The 11694-nt window shown below is 44.7% G+C and overlaps 1 protein-coding gene across 1 annotated transcript; it reads left to right on the forward strand.

The window, feature by feature from the left end:
• Positions 1–229: 229 nt before the first annotated feature.
• Positions 230–5718, forward strand: LOC104258730 (G-protein coupled receptor 83). The gene is made up of 4 exons (XM_009813914.2): positions 230–607; positions 2170–2295; positions 4429–4562; positions 5094–5718. The coding sequence occupies exons 1-4, from the start codon at positions 230–232 to the stop codon at positions 5716–5718; spliced, it is 1263 nt and encodes a 420-aa protein (XP_009812216.1).
• The last annotated feature ends 5976 nt before the right edge of the window (positions 5719–11694 follow it).

Here is an 11694-nt window from a genome sequence, read left to right on the forward strand (position 1 = left end):
TGGAGAGTCCCTGAAGCAAAGCCCACGTGTAATCAGCACAGGAAGAAGGACCCATTTATCAACTCTTTTATGTAGTTTGCAACCAGGGGGCAGATTTTTAAAATGCAAGCGCATGTGTTCCCTCCTGCAGCCACTGACTTTAGCACCTGAGCTGCCAGGCAGGAGGGCAGAGAAGAACACGGAGCCTGCCCGGGAGCACGGGCAGTGCTGGAACTTTGCTTCCCAAGCCATGAGCAGGCACACATGGCTCCCTTTGCAGTATATCTCCAAGCCCTTCTGGAGAGCAGAGAAGCACAACATGACCAATTTCTTCTCTGCACTGTATGGCTTCCCTAACCAATCCTTCTTCCACAGCGATTTGGACCTGGAGGACCTGGGGGACTTTGACAGTGGGACGAAGTATGAGGGCGAGTCCCAGAGCCGGACGGTGAAGGCGCTGCTGATAGTAGCCTACTCCGTGATCATCTGCATCTCGCTCTTCGGCAACATCCTGGTGTGCCACGTGGTGATCAAGAACAAAAGAATGCACTCCGCCACCAGCCTCTTCATCGTCAACCTGGCTGTGGCCGACGTGATGATCACCATTTTGAACACCCCCTTCACGCTGGTGAGCATCCGGCTTGTCTGTGTTTTGCTGGTGTCTGTGTGCCTGTCAGAGCCGTGTACGCGTGTATCGAATGGGCCAGCAGCACGCTAAGGCGCAGAGTTTCTTTTTGGCTTCCACCCCTCTCCTTTTGCCTCCTGGACGAGCTGCAGTTGTGCACTGTCCATAGTGTTCTTCTGCCTTCCAAAAGCAGTTCCTGAATTATCAATTTGAATTCACCTTTTCTTAAATTGATCCTGCTTCTCTGGTGGGATTTCTCTGCCTTGCTCTGATGGGATTTGCATCCCTTAATCTGTTCAGAGAAAGGATAGTGCCCTCGTGTGTTTGCACAACAGTCGCACATTAGGCACAAGTAATTAAATAACTGTAATCTCTGTTAGGAAACAGCTTTACATCAACTTCAAAGACACAGCAAATTGCTACCGTTTCAGTGACAGAGTCATTACTACTAGAGTTGTCTTTATGGGGGAATTATTAAATTATTTGAAAACAGATTAGCTAGTCTTGACTAATTTTATGTGTGGATAGATGTTCTGTAGCAAATGTGCTTTATTTCAAATTAGCTTAATCTGCTTCCAGAGTGAGCTACGTTAATTTGGAATAAATATTGCATGGTTAGGAATAACAAGGGAGTACGACAACAATCGTTATTTGGAATAATCTCCTCTGCAGAAAAGCCACAATAAGTAACACCCCTCTGGGAATGCGTAAGAAATGCCACTCTGCTCTTGCCACTGCAGTCTCGGGGAGGCTTTAAACTCCCCCTGCCTCCCTCCCCTCCCCAAGAGCGGCTGGATTTCATGCCTAGATGGAGATGGCTCCGGGTCTTGCAGGTCAGATCGATGAGGAAGACAACCCAGCTTGTGAAGTGTGAGTTGCTTTTTCAATCGGAGGGTAAAATCTTCCTCTCTGTTTGTGTAGCTTAATTGACACCTCTGAAATTGCTGTTGATGTGTCTCACACAATGTGACAAGAGGAGAGTGGGGCTTGGAGCTCTGCCACCCAGCTCTGTGTCCTGTTCCTGAGCGTGGCTGGTAGCTGCAGACCCCACAGGGCAGGTAGGCAGGGATGCTCCACGGACAGGCAGTCCCTAACTCAGAGGTGTTACCTCGCTATTTCAATGATTTTTTCTTTCATGAATTTATCTCACTAAGTTTTGAACCCATGCAACTTTAAGCATCCACAAATTCAAACATTTTAACAATGACAGACGTGCAGCTGTTTTTAAGGAGGCAAGCTATTGTTTTTTCCTACAGAGCCTCATCCAGGAGTTGAGCTAAGCTTTCTTTACATTTTTCAGAAGAACCACATTACATGTACACATGTACACCCAAACACACATACACAGAGCACCACTTAGGTGGATTCATTTGCTCAGTATAATAAATCTCACCTCTGTTTCAAAGCCTCTTGCACTGTTTCCCCAGATAAACTGAGTATAATGCATCTACAAAGCATAAGAAAACTATATTACAGCATTTCTTCCTTACCGTACTCCAGGGAAGCCTATTTGCTACTCTTCAGATAATGCACACTGTTTTAATCCAATTTTGTCTGTTCTTCAGGTGCGGTTTGTAAGCAGTACCTGGGTTTTCGGAAAGCTGATGTGTCACATAAGCCGGTTTGTTCAGTACTGCTCCGTTCACGTGTCTGTGCTGACCCTTGCTGCCATCGCTCTGGATCGGCGTCAGGTATGCGATATACATCACCCCTATGTTTGCTATAAAATAAGGCGCTAAATACATGGATTTTTCCCTTCAAATCCCAGTACCCGGAAATGTGCATTGTCTTGCGAATCAAGCAATAGAAGGGAGAACTCTAGCTTTCACGGCAGTGGACAAAACCCCCACGTTTTCTTACAGGGAGGGTGATCAAACACTGGAAGAGGCTGCCCAGAGAGGTTGTGGAGTCTCTGTCCTTGGAGATACTCAAAACCAAACCAGAAACAGTCCTGGGCAGCCTGTTCTAGCTGGCCCCGCTTTGCACAGGGAGCTGGACTAGATGATCTCCAGGGGTCCCTGCCCACCCCAGCCACTCTGTGGAGTACAGCCCTAGATATATTCTGACGTTCGAACACCAGCAAGCCAATGCATTTTCTCAGCATTTATTTATAAAGAGTCTTACAATTTTTAGGCTTGCCCCATTATTTTGGGATGCTAAGACTGGAAGTAGTGAGAACTGTGTTGGCACTTTCAGTTCAAGGTGAGAAATTCTCCTTTCCTCCCCCCACCCCGATACTTTTTTGGCAAATACCAACCAGGAAAACCTTACAGATCAAGCAATGAGTGCAAACCGAAGGGTTTCCTTGAAGTATAATACAGTTTGTAATTTTGCTTAAGCTGATAAATGCTGTGCACTGGCAGAGCAAATCCTGCAAGGCGCGCTCTCAGGCAGACTGTGTATTTTTCTTGCAGTGCTGGAATCACAGAAACAGTTGTTACTGAAAAGCAATTTCACGTGATAAATGACATGGCTAGATGAAGTTCAAACCAATAACGGATTCTACTCTGATCATCAGAGATGTGTTCCATCTGGTGTCAGAAAATTACAGTGACTGCCAGAGTATAGATCATCCATTTCTGTCTTTTTTACCACAAAAAGTTGGGTAGTCTGCCCATTCTATGTGTGACATTGCAGCTCCTGAAAGCAAAGCATTTTGATAATGATTCATTTTAATCAGTAGATCCTGGGTTGATTGCAAAGCATGGCTAGGTATCAAGAAGTGTTTGTTTAATTACGGGCAAACACAATGCCTGCCTTTCAATTCAGTGGAGTAGATTCCTCAGAACTGGAATTAGCTAGTAGGGCCCAAGTAGGTAAAAATAGAAATAAGGAGATGTCACTGAGCAAAGAGAAATCAACACTTGCCTCTAAAAATATTGATAGTCCTGAGAGGTACCAGAGCAGACAGGTGCTCCAGGGGAGTTGTAGAAGCTCGATTAAGTAGATATTTATAATGAGGCTAGAAAAGGCATGAATAAAATACCAAAGGCTTCATCAGCCATGAGATCATTTGGATGACGATAGGTCTATTTTTAATTACTGTTTCATTGCCTAATATAAACATCCATAGTGCACGCAGCTCAACAGATATCTAACCATCGTGATGTCTGAAGCCAAGCTGATGGGTTACACGAGCATGTTTCTCTGCTCAGGGCACTGGGCCAGCAGTAACACTTAATACTTGCAGAGCTCTGCATTTTCCAGCCCTTACACTCTCCAAAGTCCTGTAAAATGAGTCTTTCCTTTCTGTCTTTTAATACTGGAGGGATGCAGAGCTGCTGCAGCGCTTCAAACTGCAATGTGAGGCTGAAAGAGTGATCAAGACATTGTCAGATAAAGTGGCCCTCCTTAGCAGCAAACACACCTGGACTACACCATGCTGTAGCCAGTACTGCACAGGGTAAAAGAGACCTTCAAGCTTGTTCGTGCTATGTTGGCCAAAGATTACAGTCAACTGTGGTTCTCAAGCATCTTGTCACTCTGTCTTGCGAGTCCACCAAATGCCAAATGTTGTGAGCACTGTGGCTGCCATCTGTATTGGAGACTTGTCTGTAGTAATTAGGAGACTTTTTGCACTCCCTATAGTACAAGCCAGAACAGCCTCTTGGCTTTCAACTTGTGCCACACTTGACGTCCATGCTGAGTATTCCTTGCTGTCTTGGAAAGCACACATGCTGCCTGCTTCTTATTCAGTGATCAGCATGAAACGTTTGCTCCTGGACATGGATGAAGCAAAGATGCACTCTTTTTTTCCTAAAGCTTGCAGCTCGTTTTTATCAATTGAGGACGTTGTAAATCCTCAGGATTGGTGTTCTCTGCAGGTTATCATGCACCCTCTCAAGCCGCGCATGTCCATGGTGAAAGGAGGGATTTGCATCATTATCATCTGGGTTATGGCCAGCTGCTTCTCACTGCCTCATGCCATTTATCAGACTTTGACAAGATTTTATATTGGGTAAGACCTTTACACAGTGCTTTTTTAATATGACATATGCAGCTTAATCAAAGTCCCACAGATTCTAAGGCACACATCTCTCCATCTGTGTTATTAAAACAGAAAGTATGGTGAAACAGAGAAGTCTTCCCTCTCCTTGACTAGGCAGTGTGTTTCTCACAAAACGACAATGAAAATCAGTGGAATTGCTTTCAGGCTTGTTTGTAGTTGATTTTGGCTCAGAGATTCAGCCCTGTAATTTGAGGCAGGCACAGAAGAGAGATGCTCTTTGTCATTAGAGGGCACAGATGTCAATATGGATTTTTTTTTTTTTTCTTTTCCTGGGGTTGTATTTAAGATATCTTCACTGAGGCCAAAGGTCAAACTTAAAGCAAATTATTCTCTTGAAAGTGGCACTTGCCCATGTTACTGAATGACTTCTGCTATCTGTACCTTTACTGAAACTTTTAAGAACATCTGAGATGTTTGTCCTCCAGGTGTCGTGTGCATCTGGTACTGGAATTGACAGTTCTTTCTCTCTTTGATCTGCAGGAACAGAACAATACGAATGGTCTGCCTCCCCAGCTTCCCTCCTCCTGCTGATCTTTTCTGGAAGTATTTGGACTTGACTACTTTTGTTCTCTTATATGTCCTGCCCTTGCTTGTGATCTCCATCACATACACCATGGTGGCCAAGAAGCTCTGGCTGAGAAATGCCATCGGGGACCTCACCATGGAGCAATACTATGCCCATCAACGGAAAAAGAAGATGACGCTGAAGATGCTGATGGTGGTGGTGATTGTTTTTGCAGTATGCTGGTTCCCCCTGAACTGCTATGTGGTGTTGATCTCCTGTAGGGCCATCCACAGTAGCAATGCTCTGTACTTTGCTTTTCACTGGTTTGCCATGAGCAGCACTTGCTACAACCCCTTCATTTACTGTTGGCTGAATGAGAGCTTCAGATCTGAGTTGAAGTCCTTGCTATGTGTGTGCCGGCGAAGGAGTGCAGCCCAGAGCCATGCTCTGCAGTCCATCTCCCCCCCTTTCAGGCATGCCTGGGTTGAAAACTGCCATTATAAAAGAGGCAGCGCCTGCCAGAAGGCTAGGGCATCATCCCAGAGGAACTCTGCAAAGACAGACATATCCAGTGTTCAGCCAATTGTGGCAGAAAGCTAAACCCTTCATCTGATGGCCAGGCAGCATCATGTTGTAACTGCAGAATCGTGGGAAAAAATGAGTTGGAAAGGGCTGCTGGAGGCCATCTAGTCCGACCTTCTGCCCAAAGCAAGCTAACCAACATTTGATTGGCCTGTTCAGGACCTTGTCCGGTCAGGTTTTCAGAAATCTCCAGGGATGGACTGCCCACGTGGGCTGCAGAATGAGGGGTGCTGAGTGAATTTTTCATTGGAACAGTCAGCAAAAGTTAAGAGAATTCCTTAACAGCACACAAAATCTTTCATAGCCAAAGCAAATGTGGGAACCGACACTGATGATACACACGCCAACTGATGCACACTGTTTTAAAGTAGATGACTGTTTAGGCATATAGAAACACTATATTGATTCCTTCTTTTTATTTATTTGTAGCTTGTTCAAGATGAACAACATTTACAGCCATTCTCATATTTACACCCAGCACACCTCAGCCGCTTACTCTGCTGTTACAGAAATGCCGCAGCTTTGCCCATCCACCTCACTGCGACCCAGGCGTGTTCCTTCCAGCCCCACAGATGGCCGTGCCTGCTGGTGGAGGGGGAAATGTCTCAAAATCACAACGGGAACACAGCTTAGACACAGGACAGCAAAAACTCACTCCATTTTTGCAGGTGTTCTTCTTTCAGTGACTTGTTTTGTTCTGTAAGGATTACTAGTAGTCACCCGAAAACACCGTTTACACTGCAACCTGTGCTCCAGGAAGAAATTATGCAAGTGAGCTTATTCTCAAGCAGTAGCTAGCTGAGGAACAAACCCTTTCTTAAAACATACACCACCTGTCATTTTGCTAAGGACTAAACTAATGCCCACTCAACAAACATCACCAGCCACCCAATAAATAAATAGAAATGGTTCTGGAGGAATTTTTCATTTTTGCACTTTCTACATGTTTCTTTTTTGACGTCTTTCTGTTATCACCATAGGACATACTAAATTGGAACTCAAATGTTGACAGTCAAAATAATTTTATGGAGCTTGTACCAGTGGAGACACCAGTTTGAGTCTAATAGCATGACAGTCATGTCCGCTGGTCCCAGCAAGTTAAGCTGGTTGACTTCAGGGCAGCTCCCCAGGCTGGATGACAACGGCCCGTTGGGTACATTCAGAGGAGGCCCTCAGGGACTATGGACCTCAGAGACCAACCTCCTTCCCTCACCTTCCAAATCAGGGGCTGTCAGTTGGCAGGCCAGGGATGAGAACTGGGCTGTGACCCGTTCCTCTAGCACTGGGAGCACAGGCTCACTGTAGGCAAGCAAACTGGGGGTATCACTCCGTGTGCGAGGGAGGGTGGACGGCAGACTCACGTAAGGGCTGTAAGGTCCACACAAATATGCTACACAAATACAGCTCTTTACCTATTCCGTGAAAAACTTCATGGTTAAGAATAAAAACAGTATGCAAGCAGTCAGAGGCGGTGAAGTCTGAATTGCCTTGCCAGGCTGTATGTGGAAGCAAGAGGGGCAGTGGCCAGTAGGTGCCTGTTCTGCTGATACATGTAGGGTTTCATTGTAGTCTCTAGGCTTTCCCTCAAGAATGTCTCACATCATTATGTTTCCTAAGAAAACTCTATATTGCCATGTTTTAACATTGTTAATTAACATGTCTTTAAAGTCTAAATTATTTTCAGTTTCAATAATGTCTTATTTTTTACCAGCCCTCAAGAACTGTGTCCTTTGTGGCTTCCTTGTCAGACTGGCAGCCCTTCCCCAGCATGTGAGCCTGTCTGTCTGTCCTGGAGTTAACCCGCCGGGCAGCAGCGATAACTGCTTGGCAGCTGCTGAACAGGGCACCCTGCTTTGCATGAGGTGGAACCTGCTTTGTAACTCTGCTGGGACCTCTTTGTAACCTGCTGGGAAGAGATCGGCAGGTTTTAAGACCAAAAGGCAGGAGACAGGAAAAGTTGGCACTAGATGAAACGAGTTCATTTGTAAACCTTTATACACTCCCCTGCTCAATGGAACTGAGCATCTGATAATGTGCCACAGCACTTGCCCCAAATACTGATACTTGCATTCCTGCTGCTCTGGGTGGTGATCGAGCGCTTTCAGCAGCGTTTACCCTGTTCTGAGCAGTGGCTCCCCATACGTAATGAAATAGCTGAGATTCTTCGGCACGTGGGCACGCCGGCCGGTGGTGCCGGGACAGCCGGTGCAGGCAGCTGCTGGTCTGACAGGTCATGGTGGGAGCCAGTCCTGGCATTTCAGGGCTGGATTTGGAGCAGCAGTGAGAAATATCAAGTGCGAGCGTGTGCCCAGCTTCAAACTAATGGCTGTGAAAATTCACCAAAGTTGCATTTTTCTCTTCCTCAGAAAGAATAACCAGTTTCCTGACTTGTGTCCATTCAGTGCTGGCTCAGCCTTCGTGACTGTGAAGGTTTTAGCCTTGAACAACAGTGAAAGGAAAATGAGTTTTGTCCTTCCTGTGCAAAATACTACTAATTACGCTTCTACAGCTTCGCATTTCCATTGAAGACTGGCAGTTTGCTACAGTTGCAAATCTGAGTGAAAGACTATTTAAATTTGGCAATCCAGATGCTTTGATAGGTACAAAAATATTGAGGTGTGACCTGAGAATGTATTTGCGCCTAAAAAAGAAACTGTGAATCTGAGGAAAGAGTAAGCATAACATGAATCTTGCTTCTTCCTAAGATAATTGTGGGAAGGGGAGAGGACAAGGAACAGAGACCTCATGTGGCTTGAGATACTGCAAAACACACCGGCATTACCAATGCTAGCGCTTCAAGTCAATGCTCCCCTCATACAAACGGTGATCTCTCATCCCTACTGCACGTCTGCAGAAATTACTCTGCAGAAGCATGTGCTTAGGGGAGGAAACTGAATTAGAAAAATCTCCTCGGAGAACAAGCACCCAAGACTCAGATGTCTTCCCTGATTCACCTACAAGAAATGTGTTCAACAGACTTTCTCCTATGGGCTCTATCATGTGAGCCTTTATTTTATTTACACTAATAAAGAAGCATAAGTGGAGATCTGAATGGAGCTGGCACAGTGGAGGCAGACTTCTGAGTCTTTCATTTTATGTTACAAGTAAATCACAGCATAAACCTGATATTACTACTAAGCTGGGTTTTTTACTGTCTGGAAAACTTGGAATTCATACCACTGCAAATGGCATTTCCATAATGTAAGTGTCTGGAGGGTTTCTGTAAACAAAATGTCTCTTGTTTAAAAAAACAAACAAACCACAAACCCAAATACAACATTGTTGAGGTGAGTAATTTAATGAAATGTCTTCTCATTCAAACGTTCTTCTTTTTACATTGGAAAGATTCAATGAAATTAAATAATGCAGTTTGCATGTATCCCAATGCACTCCCAGAGAACTGCTAGAACTCATTACTCTGGAACAAATAAAGCAAACAGCGTCTGTTCTTTCTACTCATCTTTTTAGCAGGACAGCAAGCTGGGTCCGGCTTCCTTCAGCCTTTGCACGGAGGGATGCATGGTGTACACCAAGGTCAAATCCACAGTCTGCCTGTCTGAAGGCAGGCATGCAGAGACGTCCCTCATCTGGCAAGGTTTCTCTAAGGGACAGTTTGCTCCCAGATGGAAGCTGACATTGGCTTCCTAACTGCACATCCTATGCTAATCCTTACACAAGCAGTGCTTTCTTCAGTAAGAATCTGCAGTCTGGCAATGCTGACCTGCCTTAAAAAAGTATTATGTCCTTGAGGTGATTGTCCAGAATCTGTTTCTTTTCCTTCCTCCGTAACCTGACTCAGAGGTCCTTAAATTCAACGGAAGAGCCCTCCCTCACTGATTTCAGGCAGGTCTGCATCAAGCATCTGGCACAGAAGACAATGTGTTTGCTCTGAGACTTGCCCCCAGCATCGGAGGGAAAGGCGGAGTAGGTGTCCTCACATCCTCCTGGTGCAGGACGCAACGCCACAGGCTAGGGGGGAATTAGTCACATCCCGAGCTATCAGAACTGCACCAGTCAATTGGATCACTTCACAGTTCCATCAAACTGCAAAGCATTGTGTCTCTCTCTTAATCAAGACCAAATGCCTTTATTTGAAAACAGGGAGATGTAGAAAGAGAGAGGTATACGTAAGCGAGAGGAATGGGGAAATATACCCATCCATAGAGGGTCATTCTCATTTTGTCTTTAACTGCGATAAGTAGAATTCTGAAGATCCACTTGTAAGGCTTTCTACCTCCCAAACACTATAAACACGTCAGACTGGTAGCCTAAATTTAGACTCAGTTTAGGGTTATTGCTATTACTAAATAATCCAGTGCTCATTGTGCAGGAGATAAGCTAGCCAGTGGAGTAATTATTAGCTAATTGTATAATTATTAAGCTGGTAAAACTAACAGCAACTCTACTTCTACTGTGGACTTTGTCCATTTTTTGAATTTTTGATCACTGACTCAGATTCAAGAGTTGCTCCTTGTTGATGATTTTTTTCTTTACAAGAAAGGCGTTAACTCTCACAATGCCATCATTTGCACAGAGATTGGTGTCCGGTAAGGTGAGGAAGACTGAACGCCATATTTTACATGACAAAATGAGAAGTCATTCTTTTTTTCCTAGGAGAACAAAATTCTCAGCTTTATCAAGTAGCAAATCTTCATCTGTGGCATCTGCGCTGACCCTTAAACTGTTCCTGATTAATTTTCATTTTTAATATTCACCTGACAAGAAGTGGACAAGAGTAAATGGGCTTTGTATTGACATTCATCTTGTAGAAATCTGGTGTAAAGCTGTCCCGTTGATCGCTTAAAATCCCACAGGCTGTTTACTGGCAAGGTGTTGTTCCTGGGTGTGCCACCACCAAGAAAGATGTGAAAGCACATCTTCAAAAAGGGAGACACTGCAAGGAGAGGCATGATGGAGAGCCAGGAGGGGACTGAGCTGCTGGCAACTCGTGAAAGGTCTGAGGACCCGGAGGGTGGCACACAACACGTCTCACCTCTCCCCCACTCTAACTCCAAAGGCCTGGAAGATCAGAGTCTATTTTTCAGCTGGAATGTGTCACACTGAGATCCTGACACTATTGAAGGTCTTGTAATTCTTTGCAAGGTTAGTGTTACCAACACTGCTCATTTATTTTACTTCTAAAACTGCACTTTGCTGTTTCAGCTGTTTCACCTCCATTCGTTTGCTGAAGTGCAGTGGTTGATCTCTCTTGTGGTTTGCTTTGCTTTATTCCAGAATATTTCAATGAGGTGTGGAACAGACTTTGCAAGTGAGAAAAACTTATTGCCCCATCACCGCCAATTCAAACGTTACTGACCGACCTGCAGTAACTTGGAAGTAACTTCTGTAGGTTTTACCTTGCTGATTCAAAGCTCACTTAGCACCTTATTTCCCAAAGGAAGTTTTGCATTAAATAAGCATGAAAATATAGCAGGTCTCATCTACATAAGAGCTTCCATGAAACCCAGAGCTGAGCTAATAATTAATGACTGGTTCTGAATTGGAGCCACCTAGAAACACAACAGCCAGCATCGTTAAACAGAATGACAATGAGTTTCAGGATGTTCCTGGTAATACTCCCGTCCACTTACTGCAGTACTCCTACTAAAGAACCATATTAATAAAGTTTTCTTGTAGCATGTTGAGAGAGAAAGAAGCTGCTGTCTTCTTTTTCCATTATCCCTACTTCAGACAAATGTTTGTGTTACATTTTAACTTTTCAGCTTGGTTCAAATGTTCTATTTGTTTTTAGGGTGGAGAAAAATCCCTGGAGTGTCCCGGGACTGTGAATGACTCGGCAGGGAAAAGTGCGGGTCCCTCTCAGTGTCCGGTGTCCGGCTTTGTGCGTGGCCCCACCCACTGTTGTGTTGAGCGTTCCAGAGCATCATGGCAATGAGGAAAAGCAAAAAGTGTCAGTGGCAAGGAGGTAATAAAAACGTTGTTCCATGAAAACATATTTGTGTTTAAAGTGCATGGAGTCCAAAGGGGAGGAAA

This window comes from Gavia stellata, chromosome 14 (assembly GCF_030936135.1).
Source record: "Gavia stellata isolate bGavSte3 chromosome 14, bGavSte3.hap2, whole genome shotgun sequence".
NCBI classification, from domain to species: Eukaryota; Metazoa; Chordata; class Aves; order Gaviiformes; family Gaviidae; genus Gavia; species Gavia stellata.

What these genes read in the sequence shown, in the direction of transcription:
- LOC104258730 (XM_009813914.2), top strand. Translation starts at nt 230, where the DNA reads ATGAGCAGGCACACATGGCTCCCTTTGCAGTATATCTCCAAGCCCTTC. An exon ending in TGAACACCCCCTTCACGCTG is followed by an intron (nt 608 to 2,169) that starts GTGAGCATCCGG and finishes TCTGTTCTTCAG; the next exon opens with GTGCGGTTTGTAAGCAGTAC. An exon ending in TTGACAAGATTTTATATTGG is followed by an intron (nt 4,563 to 5,093) that starts GTAAGACCTTTA and finishes TTTGATCTGCAG; the next exon opens with GAACAGAACAATACGAATGG.